Here is a 15,023-nt window from a genome sequence, read left to right as displayed (position 1 = left end):
CACAACCAGTCTGAGCCGCGCTCGGCTCGTGTTTCCCGACGGTAACCATTAGCAGACGGAACCGGAAATGCCTCAAATAACAACTTCCACCCATGTGAGGAGCCGAGGAGCAGCCTGGTCGCCTCAGCGCTTCTGTCCCACAGTGAAGTTGGAGTCACCGACATTAAGATCGCGAAGTAACGTGTCAAAGCTGAAGCCGTGACAAGATGGCGGAGGTGGTTCAGCAGCGGATCGAGGAGCGGATCCCTGAGCTCGAGCAGCTGGAGAGAGTGGGACTCTTCACCCAGAAGGAAGTCAGGTGAGACACCATCCACCGGGTGTTCACACACAGCCCTCCAACACCACACTGAAGCACTGGACAACACGTCCACCTCTAACAACACACATGGAGGAATATTGGTGACCTGTCGAGAATTTGTCTCGACATTAAATACAGTGAGAAACTGGACAAAATGATCAATTTTCCGCATCTTGATATATTCTACAGATCAAATGTTAATGGAGCTAAACTAAAAAGTGAACACTGGGATGAACTTGAGACAATCTTCACTGTTTCTGAGGAACTGCTCAGATTTATATATGATATATATGTTTTAAGTATGTGTGTTATATGGAAGGTGTGCCACGTTATATAGTTCCAGATCTAGGGGAGGATCAGAATACAATATGATTACTGTATTGAGTACATAATTGCCATTCATTAAAAATATATATGTTGTAAAACTTAAAACAGAGAAAAACATCTAACTATCTTCAAAGTACTTCATAAGTAATCTTACACTAATATAAAATAACTTGTAGACTTTATGGAGTAAGTAATTCAAGGTGAGTTTCTAACTCAAGTCTCCATCTTGTAGATATTTATAAATCCAATTTGAACAGAGTGTCAACAGCATTTTCCACATTAGGGTTTAATGGCCCTTAATAAAAGAAAAGGCAAATATAAATGTCTTTATTAAACATATTCTGTAGAACCATACTACTACTAGGAACAATATTCTCATTATGATTTGCAGTTCAGTATCTCCAGTGTGTCTCTTTCACCTGAGAACTCTTCCCATGACTGTGTGTTGATGTATGTGAAGCTAACATGTTTCTGTTTACTTTTCTAGATCCATAATCAAGAGAGCGACGGCCCTGGAATACAAGCTCCACAGGTTGATCTTAAAGAAAGAAGACTTCATCGCTTTCATTCAGGTACAGCGCCATTATCATGCAAGTTGTTCATTCAGGATTTGAATCAAATAAATTAAGTTGATGAAAGATTTATTTACATATCTTGTTTGATTACAGTATGAAATCAACATTTTAGAACTGGTGAAGAAGAGAAGAGTGGTAAGTGACCTTCAGCGACAATGGAAATGGCATCATTATATCACTTTATGTCCCCTTCATAGTGACTGTGGATTGTATTCAAGTAAAGTACAGTGTTAATGTAGTTAACATTGTTTAACTTAACCTTTCATTTGCAGCACATACAATACCACTTCAAAAGAGAAGAGATTGAGTTCCCCATCATCCACAGGATAAACAGCATCTTCAGAAGAGCAACAAATAAGTGGAAGGTACCCTACACGCATTATTTACTTACTATTACTTACTATTTATTTAAGTTACGGTTAGTTACCCTTTTGCTCAACTCATTGATGATGAATCGAGTTCGGACAATCAAATAAATCATCTAAATCTAACTGCCCTGGCTGTAAGTTTTGATCAAACTTATTTTCTTTAAACCCATGTCATAGTTTTGAAATGCATTTGAGGATCATTATTTACAATTAAATATGATCTGTAAAGTGAGGGGTTTGTTATTTTTTATTTTTTAATGCTGCTCTGAAGCTCAAAAGAATAAATGTATAGCTGTGTTTTACCTTCTCAAAGGAAAACATACATATTCAATGAAATGTTACTTTGTGTAAAGTTTAATATTTGCTCTAAACTGAGTTAATAAATGAAAGTATTTACCATGTGAATTATTACATGTTTTGTTTCCCACAGACTGATGTGCAGCTTTGGCTCTCACATGTGGCTTTCTGCAAGAAATGGGTTAGTACTTTATCATTTGCTGATTCTATCAAAACACTGTGTCCTCTCTTCTAATCTCGGCTTCTTCTGGGTTTCTCCTATCAGGCCACTAAAAGCCAGATCAGTAAAGTGTTCTCGTCCATGCTCGCCATCCACTCTGACAAACCAGGTACAGAAGAACTGTTTTAACTCACATTTATGGCTCCACTATTATTTCTAAATGTAGTGTATTGTCATCTTGGGGGTTTAATAGAAAGCATACTCTGTCAAAATAAGATTGGATGAAAGTGTCTCCTACAAATAGACTTAAGTTGTTTCTAATTTTGACTCCTTAGCTCTGTGGATCATGGCCGCCAAGAGTGAGTTGGAGGATAGAAATTCTTCCGAAAGTGCCAGACACCTGTTTCTGAGGGCCCTGCGCTTCCACCCAGACAACAAAAAGGTTTACCAGGAGGTAGGAGCAGCAAAATGTACACGTTTTGAATTGAAAGTGATTCAGTCTCTTGTAGTTTAAATGAGGAAACTTGGACCACCGGTTCTCTTGAATGACAAAGAAGCTGTTAAAAAGTTCAGACTGAGGATGCATGTGTCAAATAAATCCTTTTCATTTACTCCTGCAACTCTTTGCTAGTACTTCCGTATGGAGCTGCTGCACTGTGAGAAACTGAGGAAGCAGCAAAAAGAGCTGGAAATGGCTGAGATGGACCTGGTGAGTGCGTCATGACGTGAATACAAAGCTTTCACTCTGTTATCAATTACTATTCAGTGACGGAGTATCTGCTCTGCCACTCCTTTCAGGGTGAATATGAGTTTTCTCCAGAAATCCTGAGCGGTAAACTGGCTGAGGTCGTGTACAAAGATGCTACAGGGAAAATCCAAGGTGGGCTTTTTAAAATTGGTTTGTGATTCTGTGCAGAAATAGAAATGCTCAGTGAGTTTTATTGCTGAAATAAAAGATAATCTGTTTCAAGTTCCTTTTGTAACATATTTTTTAGACAGACAGATGTAATATGGTGATTGGTGCAGGTATTGAGAACCAAAGTACCACAGAAGGCACAATTTATGCTTGGGTCAGATGTTCTGTCTTGATTACACATGATGTGATAGTAAAAATTCCTGATTTACATCAGAATATTTTTTCATTTTTATACTCAAATACATTAATTTTGGGGAAGTTCAGTGGAGGGGAGAGCAAATTGTGCCCCACTGCTTCCAATCTAAGCTAATTCTAAGATAACCGGCTGCTGTAGCTTGAGATTCACTTCTTTGTGTTGCTGATGATTTTCTCCCACAGAGGCAGCGTTTGTCATCTCACTTCTGACCATCGCAGCCATCTTTGACTTCACCAAAGAGCTTCAGGACTCCATCCTGCAAGAGTACGTTTTCTTCACTTAAAATATAGCTGCTTTTTCTGTCACACACTGCATTCTTTGAACTGAAATATAGTTTCAGCATTAAGCATGAACACACCCTCTCCCTTCCACTTGTTTCCAGCTTACAGACAAACTACACAGAGGATAGCCTGACGTGGGATTTCATGGCCAAAAGGGAGCTGGAGGCTCCCGGTGCAGGGGAGGAGCTGACGTCCGCCAAAGGCCGAGCGTCAGATATCAACCGCAGAGAGGAGCGGTGCTGCCAGGTCTATGAGGAGGGTGTCAAGAGCCTCAACACTGGTACGATCAACACTCATACGAACACACACAGAGAACAAATGCAAAGGGTTATTAGGGCTAATTTTCCAAAAAGACATTGGAATTTTAATACAGTGACCTGTGGTTTTTATCAAGTATGAAAATTACCCATAAGCAGGAAAAAGTCTTGATTACAGTTACAATAAGAAGAGGATTAGTTAAAAAAAACTGTTGCTGCTGTTTCCTTTGTGTAAAATGTTCTAAAACATCTTAGATTGGACTAACTCCTTTATTAAATTACTGCTGATGTATTCACTGACACCAGGTTGTGCCAGTTTAACAGACGACTGCTTTGCTTTGTGTGCTTTGTGCTGTAGAGCCCATGTGGACTTGCTACGCAGCTTTCTGCTTGGAAAGGCAGAAACGAAAGACCAACGTCCAAGAGCTGAAGGAAAAAGTGAGTCTTTGATTTTTTCACTGAACAATATTTGCATTATTTTATAATACACTACATCATTTACTTTAATAGCAGTAAATACTGACATTTGTTCATGTGTTTGTTTCACAGAGGCAGGAGAGGCTGCTGGGGGTTCTGCAGCGTGCTCACGACTCCTCACTGCTGAAGGAGGTTTATTACAAGAACTGGGTAAGATAACATCTTTATTTAACGACAGTCTTCAGGGTCTTTAGGTCTGCAGGGTTTGGTCTTTCCTCCATTTGAAGACTTCTTGTCAACATGTTTTATTACAGTTGTCCAGTTTGTTTGCAGTTCATAAGGCAACATAACTTTCCTACACTTAAACAAAGGGTGTGATTAGTAAGAGGGGAACTGTGATAACATCTCAAGCTAGAATTAGACCCAAGCATAGTAAAGGCACAGACAAGTGGGACTGTTGGCCAGGAGAAGGACCTTTAATGCATGACTGAATTCTGACTTTTCCTTTTTAAATTTTGACCAGAATTAACACAGTGTGTGTGATTGCACCTGAAGACAGAGTATCTGATGATAATGTGTAGATCTTAGATCCTTGTAACACTTTCCAAGTATTCATTTAAAACAAATATTAAATCATCTATTTATTTACCTGAGTGAAATAATAAGAAAGGCAGTTTTATACATGATAAAGTAATCTTTCTTCATTTAACCTTTTCCTAATAGATAATTATGTCTAAAGGTTGTAACAAACACTCCGTACTGATATTTGGAATCAACTAACATGACGTTTTCCCCCATGTGACCAGTTGCAGATCCTGCTCTCATCTGGAGATGCTGAGGGAGCAGCCAGTGTCGCCATGGCAGCTACGGCGCGCTACAGCCAGTCTGTGTCAACGTGGGGCCTGAGTCTGCAGACGCTCATACAGCTTGGGAGCAGAGATATGGCGAGGCTATTCCAGGATGCTCTCACACACGTAAATCCCAAGGTACACAGTTCACACACACACACACATGCACACAGGCGCATGCACTCACTTTGATTTCACGTAATTTGTTCCAAATCACATCATGTTTGATTAGTTTCTTTTCTTACATTGAACATATACACATCAGTTATGCTCCTATTATGCTCCAGAATAATCCTTAGAGAATACACACACACACACACGCACACACACACACACACACACACACACACACACACACACACACACACACACACACTGTAAAGTGGGCCATCTTCTTGGCCCAATTTGTCTCTATTCAGGCACTTAAGCAGCCTTCAGCTAACATAAACCCACAGATTCCTTATTTGTATACTTAAAGCCAGATTTAGGTTTTCTTTCAAAACTTAAGATAAAAAACATATTTGATCTAACCCTTACAGCACTGGAGGGTCATCATCAGTAAAGCAAATTGATGATTTTATCATTTTCACAAATTTGACCTCTGTGAGTGTTTAACAGTACATGACAGTAGTGTTATACTGTGTGATTGTACATATAAATGTCTTGCTCTGCTCCATGTGCATCTGTAGTAGTGAGCAGAGCAGCTGCTTAGAGCTGCTCATGGTGGGGGTTTCATAAGACTGTGAGAAGTAGCTGTGTGAGGAGGATTACTACTCGCTGCTCATTACGCAAGACTTTTCTCTTAAGATCAACGCTCTCTCTAAGTGGTGGGAAACAGTAAAAACCTCAAGGAGTTCATTTGTGTCTGGCGTGTCAGACAATACAATGGTTCCAGGTTGCACGATAATTACAGATCATTTAACGAAGATAATTAACATGTTCTAATTCATCTTAGGGTTTATATTCATGCACTTCCTAAAAAAACAAAGGCTCTTTAAGGTAATGGAGAATGCATCAACAACACGAATCTCCAGTAAGTGCAGATGTACGTATGAACAAGATAGAGCTATTAGCTGATTTCTATACACTATCTTCTCTTTCCTGTGCTGACAGGAGAGTTTACCACTGTGGCAGCTGTTGGTGCAGTGGAGCGCAGCCAACCAGAGTCCTGAGGAAACAGAGGCCGTCTTTAAGGTAGCACACCTTAGTCCTTCAGTTTGACACTGATTCACAGAACTCTCTTCAGTGTAATGTATTTGATCAGTGACTGATTGGAAATTCACACCTGATATTAAAATCCGTCCTGAGTGATCAGACCTCTCAGGATGGGTGTTAATGCCAGATCTGACCAGGGTCCAGCTGCTCAATGTTCAGGCTTCCAAACTGAGAGTGTTTGTTTTCTTGACTTTTGCCAGAGAGGTCTTGTGTCTGCAGTGGCGGCTGTTGCCATGGAGATGAAGGAGTGCTACCTTGATTGGTCCTTCTCAACCGGAGGCTACAAGAAAGTGAGGAAGGCCTTTACAAGGTAAACACAAACCACATCTGCTGCTCTTGCTGTCCTTAATTTAAATAATAACTAACACAAAAGAAAGACATTTTCAACCTCTTTCTTCTTCTGTAGCCTACAGGAAAACCGTCCCTTGTCCAAGACGTTTTTCACCAGGATGATTGAGATCGAGAAGGAACAAGTACGTACATCAAACTTGTAAACTACACCACACATTCTAAAAGACTTTAGGTTTTAGAAAATGAACAGATTCAACATGATGAGTAAGAACTCTTCACAATATTGGTTATTTTACTCTCTTATCTGTCACTGACTAAATGGATGTGTTTCTATTAAGTTCACTGAAAGTTTGATTGATTATGAGGACACACTGACTGATTGATTAGGATTGATTAGCAAATAATGTTGTTTGTTCTTGTAGGAGAATCCAAAAATGAACAACCTGAGGGACTACTACGAGAGGGCCCTGCAGGAGTTCGGCACAACAGACGATGGTGAGCGGAGTTTAAATTACTTAAAGGAACAAGGGTCAAGAGGAAAAGTAGTGTTAGTCAAAAAATGTTTAATATTGTTATATATGTTATTCAAGTATGAAGGACAACATTTCCATCTTTCACAAAACTGCACACAAAAAACGAAACAAACTGTCAATTCAATGATTTGAAGATATAAATACGCCTCAATGACAATTACTCAAGTTGTTTTTTGACAGAGACTGAAGCAAACACAAAGTATTAGTCTGGAGAAGTTGGAATATAGCAGGTTGAAGAGCCTTTTGTTAAGCACTAATATTTAATCAGAAGGTCCTTGTGCATCTTCAGTTTAAATTTGCTGTTTTTGTTTTCTTAATTCAAGACCTGTGGCTGCAGTACATCCAGCTGGAGCTGGGACCCGGCGGGCAGCCAGAGAACTGTGGCAAGATCCACTGGAGAGCCATGAAGTTCCTGGAGGGCGAAAGTGTGGAGAGATTCACTTCCAAACACACTCTCCTGCAGACTGGACACTTATAACCACATATGTAAAGGTCCGTTTAGTCGAGATCAAGGCCTTTGAGTTCAGATTCCAACAACTCATGTTTGTCAGCTGAAGAAGCAGCAGGTATTTTCAGACAGGGGTTCCTCTTCTTTTCTTCTCTGTAGACGACTGGTGTCATGTCCGCTAATGAATTCCAACCCAGTGGTGCAGTCTCTGAAGTTTGCAGTCAATTCTTCTTCAGTGGTTTTACCGGATTGTTTGAAGAAATGTTCAGAGATGTGATAGAAAAGCTTCTGGTCGTTACAACTTCAATCAGAAGTGTTACACACTTTAGCTTTTCATTTTTGTACACAACACTGCATTGGACTGATGTTGGGAACTTGCACTGTTGTAAGAGAGGTGCAGTTTAATTGCATTGAATTCCACCCGACTGTTAAAATGAAAATAAAACATTGTTTCGTCCTCGCACGTTCTCTTGTGTTACTCCTGGGACAGTAACACATTTACACAAAAATATACAAACTAAAATCAGGACTCCTAATGGCTGCAGTTTCCAATGACTCATCACTCAGCAAGAGAAGCTGATTAAAGTTCTTCTTCTCATGACACATTGATCCAGTGTTTGTAGTCAATACCTATACATCTCATTTAAACATGTTGATACATGGTACAAAATTTTGCCTTATAAAATATTAAGCAGCAGTAGTACTACAGAGCGATTTCACATGTATGAAAGCTGAAAAACTGTGGACATTTAAACATATTTACAGCTTTTAAGGACACTTATACTGCACTGGCACCAACAGCAATGGGGATTTACAGGAAAAAGTACTATACTGTATAAATGAATCCTAATGTTGCACTGAAAATGAAGATGATGCAGAAGTAAACCAATCATATTGTATCATAAGGGATAATATGAGGGTCTTATCAAACACTCCTCAGACAGAACAAAATATACTTATAGTCACAGACAATGTGTCTGAAAGGATTCATCAATCGATAAATTGAAAGAGATGTGCGTTAGAGATCCATGTGGCTAAATCTGGGGAATGTGAGAGACAGTTACTCTCTCCAGACACTAGTTTCAATGGAATTATCGTCTCCTGTATTTTCTTAGGCTTCAAGAGAAATGATTGAAAACATGAAAACAACAAGAGAGAAAAGAATGTGATTTAAGGCAATTGACTTAACTAATTATTATTTTTCAAGTTAAGACAAGGAACTGTGGACACAGTCAGCTGAAGGTTTCTGTAAAGAAATGTTTTTGAATAGTTCAGACAAACACTGTTATGACAGATTGAGTCAGGGTAACTAATAATGTACTGTAAGTATATTTACTGGCTTACTGTTATTTTAAGCTACTTCAACTCTTCTAAACTTTGCAGTTATGTGTCAAAACAATTGTTTCCCGTCATCTTTAAATTACTGACATTTTGGAGTGAAATGTCTGTAATAGATGTAGAGATGCAGATTTAAGACAAATCTGGAGTGGTTTCCTATTTACTCTGTAACTGCTGGCACTAGATAACTTTTTATATATTTACATATTGAAGTCCTTTAATAATTTTCTTTAAATCCAGTCTGTAAAACCTGCACTGAACTGCTGAGTCACAATGTCCTGTGATGATGTAAATGCTTTATTTTATGGTAAAAAAGGTTAAAAATTAATCTTCAGGGGGGAACAATGAATCATTTTTGTGCTTAAGCTATTAAAATTAGGTATTAAATTTAAATTTAAATGAACTTTTAAAGATCCTGAATACTGGAGCATGAAATCTGTCATTGTGATGACAAAAACTGTTTAAACTGGCCTTTAAAAAGTAGCCCGACCCTGTAGCCCCCCCATACTCTCACCTGCTACACAGACGACATGAGCGACCTCAGTGTTTTTCCCCGAAACAGATTTATACAATGTGTGGGACCGCAATGTTGCTTTTTAAAAGAACTTTAACTTAATGTGTCTGCTCCCTTGAAAACTGCATGCACCTTCCAGTTCTTATGAGCGAGTCTCAAGTTCCCAAAGTGTATATTTCCCCTTTATCTGTCTGATCAGTGTTTGTTTTACCACATTCAATGTCAGTGTCTGATTCTGGTCATTCCACCTCTCACACGCCAGCCCCATCACGCCCCTTCACACCTCCTCAGAGCTTCTTGAAGAGGATGTAAGTGAAGAGCGTCAGCACGCCTGCAGACAGCAGCCCGATCACACACTGGTGGATGGTGATGACATTCTCCAGGGCGTGGATGCGCTCCTCCATGGCGTTGGTGTGGATGTAGTCATAGATGGAGGCCCCGATGCTCCACACTGCCCACACAGCATCCACCAACGCTTTCATGGTTGGAGAGACCATCGTGAGGGGCCGCCTGCAGCCAGGCGCAGGACGTACCCACTGCTGAGAGAAGAGGGTGACACACAGAGCAGTGAGGAGGGAGAGTCATGAGTGGGCAATGTGATGGCTTCTAAAACATCATCCACAGATAAATATGTACGACCAACGGTTGTTTGTGAAAATAAAACTAAAACTGTCTGTTAGAAACTTCTGATGGCACAGAAGTAAATAATTGTTTTGCATTGAACTCATGTGATTGGAGTTTTTATATAGTTACTCAATTATTGCTTTTGAATAATTGAAATCACTCACTCACTCAACAAGCAAATTCTTTTGACAATTAATTGATAAAGTACTTGCTTTATAAGAAAAACCAGAAAACTGAAATGCCTTTGCTCAGTTATAGTGCACATTATAATCTCCTTCAACCTGAGGGGATGTTATCAAAGTCGTGTTTTCTTATTCTAGACATCAAATTCACTGGGATTAACAGGGATTTATAAATGCACCATGCTACAACAAGGAAAAACAACAAACTCTTTCATTTACTCTGGAACCATTAAATGATTTGATATTTTTGGCTTAAAAACTGACTTTGATTATTTATTTATTATAAATATACTCGCTGATAAATTTTGTGCCAATTGATGAACCAACTGATCAAGTGATCATTGCAGAATTATTGTCGGAGTCCTGTGCTGTGTCAGGTAAAACTAAGCTGAATGTTTCTTCTGTGAAAACACACAAATTTGTGTAAAACCGATCCTTAAAGGGAAAACTCACTCATCGTCTACTCACCACTATTGATGGAGCGGTGGATGAAGTGTTTCTGTCCACAAAACTCTTCTGGAGTCTCAGGGTTAAACAGTGTTAGAGCAGAATCCAATATAACTGAAGTCAATGGTGATCGATTCTTCAAACGTAAAAAAACCCACCCCTCCATCTGCATAGTAGTGAGTAGATAATGAGTGCATTTTCATTTTTGGCTGAATCCCTCTAAATGCACAGTAACACACAAGTGGTCTGTTATGTGTCACCTTCTGCACTGACTTTATGTCCAAGAAGATATAACTCATTGTTTGTTATTTAAGTGATGTTTTTGCTCACACCATCAACATGTCTGACCTGTTAACTGAAAACATATATAATTGAAGTCATCAGGAAATCAACTCAATGTTTTTAGTCTTCACTTGGTCTTAAAATAACAGCCGCAGAAATACAAAGACACGTGACTCCTGGTTCAGTTGTGTGTCGACTGAATGAACCTCTCACACTGACATAATTTGTCTCCACCATCTCTCTCCACTGTTGCACTGACAGAACCTGGAGTTCAGGCAGGAGAGATGCTTCACAGCAGCTCTTCCAACTATTTGGTCCTGGACTGTGTAGGGGAAGGCTGCTTCGGCACAACCGTTGAGTCCATGAACCTCAGGACCAAAGAGAAGATGGCTGTGAAAATCCTGATGAAAGACCCAGACGACACTAAGCATGAGGTAGACAACTGAAGTCTATGTATAAAAATTCCTGTGCGTTGTATGCTCCATCAGAAAATGTAGCTGATCACAAACTGCTGATAGTCTTGTCTTATCGTGCCTCCTCCATTCTCTCCAGGTAGCCATGTTGGATGTCATCAGTGAGCTGGATTCAGATCGCACCAACATTGTCAAGTTCTATAAACAATTCCAACACAAGCAACAGACCTGCTTGGTGTTTGAGATGCTGGAAATGAATCTCAATGACCTGCTAGAGCAGCGAGAGGGAAAACCCATTCCTCTATGTGAGATCCGCCCTATTGCCAAGCAGGTATGTAGCCGCGATCAATGCACCATGAAACAAATACTCTTGTTAAAGCGAGCCCCAAAACCTCAACCTAACACCCGACACAGGACATGGGAAACAAATAAAACATGTTTTTCTTCCTTCTGCAGCTCTTGGTGGCTTTGGATGCCCTGAAAGATCTTGGCGTCCTGCATACGGACATCAAACCGGACAACATCATGTTGGTTAACATGCAGGACCAGCTGCTCAGGGTGAAGCTAATTGACTTTGGCTGCGCTATGATGGCGTCCCAAGTCGAGCTGGGGATGGAGATCCAGCCGTATGGGTTTAGGTGAGTTCATCCTGCCTGATGGTAGAGTTACCACTTTCTTCTTTGTTTGAGAATTTTATTGGAGCATCTTTCAATCATACTGTTCTCATCTTTTTTTCCTTTTGTTCCTTCAGACAACAAAAGAATTTACTGTTGCTAACAAGATGAGTCCAAATGAACTCCAAAGCCCTATCAACCTGACGAGCTCTTTGAAGGGCCTGGTCCATGTGAGTACTCTCTGATGATTTGTGCAAGTGAAGACTGGATCTGTACCAGTTATTTATCTGTCATTTGGGAGCTGGATCATCTGAACTGAAACCTGTTTTCAAATCCAGATCCATCCAAAATTGGAGACTGCTGATATGGAAGACGGCATGGCATTTGTGTCTTGAAGGGGTTAAGAGGATCTCTCCTCGTCAAGCTCTGCAGCAGCCCTTCATTACCATGAGCCACCTGAGAGAGGACGTCGACAGCGGAGACTAGTGAGTGACCACATGTTGTTTCATGCTGGAACTGAAAAACACATTAAGTTGGATGGACTGATGGTTTTAATTAATTCACCCTGACTGATTTACTAATTGATTGTCTTACCTCATCCAGTCTGATCAACTCCCAAACTGCGATGAGGGTCTGCCAAACTGAGGATTGCGACCACTCTCAGCAGCAGATGTTGGTTACGCTGGTTCCATGAACAACGTCTCCTGGTGCTCTGACAAGGCTCTAGACGTCACCACTGCACCCGCAGCCTCCTCTGGCGGCAAGAGAATAATGCTGAGCAGAATGACAAAATTCTTCTCAGGCCTCACAAGCTACTTCCATCCAAAAGTGGAGGACAGCAGAAGGAGATCCAAACCGTATTCCTGAGGAGGCCTTTCAGCTCCACCAGGCCCGTTAGAATCAAGACACTCATCAGTGAAGCTAACGTGACCTGAAGCAGTCAGCGGGCGTCACCTACTGTATACACTGGTTTGAAGGTGACAGGTGAACTGTTAATCCTTGGAACAGAAGACCATGAGTGAGAAAGGTACCATGTGTTTGTCTGCACCCTGGTGCCACAGGGGGAAACGACAACACGCTTTCCTCTCTGCAGTCTGATATTGATCAGCTTTTGTGCCACAGATTCAGTGTTTTTGTGGAAGAGGTGCCAGTGTTGAAGTACTGTGGTCAGTTTCACACACGCACACGGTCTTTACATTCCTGCCTCCCTCTCTCTCTCTCTCCCCTGCCCTGCTGACGTCATTCCAGTATAAATAAATGCACTCAGTGGATTCACGTGATTTGACGTTTGAGCTGCTGGAGTTGGAAACAAAACTCTGCACAGCAACAGATACAGTGTTCCTCTCTCTCTCTCGCTCTCTCACCACCATGGGGCCAGTGGAAATATCATGTCCGGTTTGAAAACAGAGGACAGTAAGAGAGAAACACTGAAGTACACACACACACACACACACACACACACACACACACACACACACACACACACACACACACACACACACACACACACACACACACTAGTGGCAAGATGAGAACTCACCTCCCTCTGTCAGATGTTACTGAGAGGAAGAGGAGGGTGAGGGTGATGAAGAACATCCGTCCTGCTGTAGATGGTGTGGTGAATGATCCTGTTTAGAAGGAGTCTGGTTGTTCCTGTCACAGACCTGCTGGTCGGACATTTCTATTTGCTGCCAAGTCAGTGAAAATCACACAAGTCATTTCCGGTCATGTCCTCCAAAATAAAACTGCCTCTTAACATAAGTTACAGCAGTTGAGGGTGACAGTCATGTTCCAAATGTGTACGGAAGAGGGAGTGTGGCGTTAATATTGGTTCAACACGTAGAAAGTTGGAATGCAAATTCAAATAAATAATACAACAATTGTATTCTATTTTCTTTTATTTTGATAAAACTTTGATAGAACTTCCGGCATTACTGTGGAACTCTTCTACACTGAAGCAGCTGAATGCCAAATGAGAGTGAGCCTCACTACGTGCTCTGAAGCAGAGCATGACTTAGCCTATAGAATAGAACATTTAACAATAGCTATAAATAAACTGAATAGAAATAAAACTATCAATACAAAAGGATTCAAATGTAATATTATAGCAGAATTCACAATAGTTGTATAGGGACTGAATGCTAATTATCAATAGAATGTTAAAGGCAATAGAATAGAAAAAAATATCGATAGAATGGGATAAAAATATGAGAATAGAATAGAATAAAATAGAGTCAAAGTCAACTTTATTGTCAATGATGAACTTCTTCTTAAAATGTGAAAAATATAATATTATTCCAGTGGAATACTTAAAGAAGTTTGATTTGATAAACTCAAAATTTACAGAGCTTAATTAATATCAACAGAGGGTGTAGGAGAAGTAAAGTAAATGTATGTATAGTGTAATGTAATGTATGTATGGTGCTACGGCATTTTCGCTGTACTTATGACAATAAAGACTTTTAAACTCTTAAGCTAAGCTGCACAATATGTGACCACATGTCACCAACTGGGGGAAGCACATGATTAAAACGACACCACTGACTGTGACAAATATCTTCACACACACACACACACACACACTCACACAAACACACAACACATTTGCCACCATCCTCATCTCATATTTCACTATGGAACTGGACAGAATCCTAGGTGTTCAGGCATCGTTCACCTGACACCCATGCCGAAAAAACAAACTGAACTGAATCCAACTGAACAGAATAGAAAGCAAATATGACAGTGGGTTACAACAGAATACAAATCATCAGAATAAAACAGATCATGAGAAAAATGCAGAGAGAACAGAGGAACACGTAGTGGAATAAAAAATACTAAATAGGGAAAATTCAGATGAGAACAAGAGAATATGCTATGCCTATGGTAAAATGAAGGATTAGGATAAATGCAACACTACATAAAGTACAGACAGATTATAACACAACCTAACATATAGAATAGATGTTTATCTATTAAATCTTTCCAGAAGGATCCAGCTGTCACGCTGTTATCAATGTGCAGCTTCACGTGATCACACTCACTCATTTGAATAAAACAATACAGCTCGTGTTCGCCACATGCGCGCACAGTGGTGTGTCGTGGCCCGCCTTCGCCACCAGGAGGCGCAGCGCGCTCACATGTTGCTGGTCTGGGAGGTAACGGGGGAGAGGTGTGTGGTGAAC

General features: G+C 40.3%; 2 protein-coding genes across 4 annotated transcripts in view; one reads left to right on the top strand and one right to left on the bottom strand.

Annotated features, from left to right (window-relative positions):
• Positions 1-58: 58 nt before the first annotated feature.
• utp6 (UTP6 small subunit processome component) lies at positions 59-7,890 on the top strand. The gene is made up of 19 exons (XM_069529961.1): positions 59-298; positions 1,113-1,197; positions 1,294-1,335; positions 1,473-1,565; positions 1,999-2,046; positions 2,131-2,194; positions 2,361-2,479; positions 2,657-2,734; positions 2,824-2,905; positions 3,320-3,401; positions 3,520-3,698; positions 4,034-4,113; positions 4,225-4,302; positions 4,899-5,078; positions 6,054-6,134; positions 6,356-6,465; positions 6,562-6,628; positions 6,869-6,941; positions 7,303-7,890. The coding sequence occupies exons 1-19, from the start codon at positions 207-209 to the stop codon at positions 7,455-7,457; spliced, it is 1,788 nt and encodes a 595-aa protein (XP_069386062.1). The 5' UTR covers positions 59-206; the 3' UTR covers positions 7,458-7,890.
• The window catches only part of LOC109627448 (uncharacterized), a 65,377-nt gene continuing 57,343 nt past the window's right edge, over positions 6,990-15,023 (bottom strand). For 2 of the 3 annotated variants that reach the window (XM_069529963.1, XM_069529962.1), the window contains one exon: positions 6,990-9,818. In XM_069529963.1, the coding sequence (XP_069386064.1) occupies positions 9,758-9,818 (61 nt within the window). In that variant the 3' untranslated portion in view covers positions 6,990-9,757. Of the gene's footprint in view, positions 9,819-13,381; positions 15,011-15,023 lie in introns of those variants that run through there. The other variant, XR_011243781.1, reaches the window with a different exon arrangement.

The sequence above is a fragment of the Paralichthys olivaceus genome, chromosome 8 (genome assembly GCF_024713975.1).
Source record: "Paralichthys olivaceus isolate ysfri-2021 chromosome 8, ASM2471397v2, whole genome shotgun sequence".
NCBI lineage: Eukaryota > Metazoa > Chordata > Actinopteri > Pleuronectiformes > Paralichthyidae > Paralichthys > Paralichthys olivaceus.
This window is presented reverse-complemented; position numbering and strand designations above follow the sequence as displayed.

Coding starts and splice junctions, on each gene's coding strand:
- utp6 (XM_069529961.1), top strand. CDS start 207: ATGGCGGAGGTGGTTCAGCAGCGGATCGAGGAGCGGATCCCTGAGCTC. Junction 1,566..1,998: donor GAGCAACAAATAAGTGGAAG/GTACCCTACACG, acceptor TGTTTCCCACAG/ACTGATGTGCAGCTTTGGCT. Junction 3,699..4,033: donor TGTCAAGAGCCTCAACACTG/GTACGATCAACA, acceptor TTTGTGCTGTAG/AGCCCATGTGGACTTGCTAC.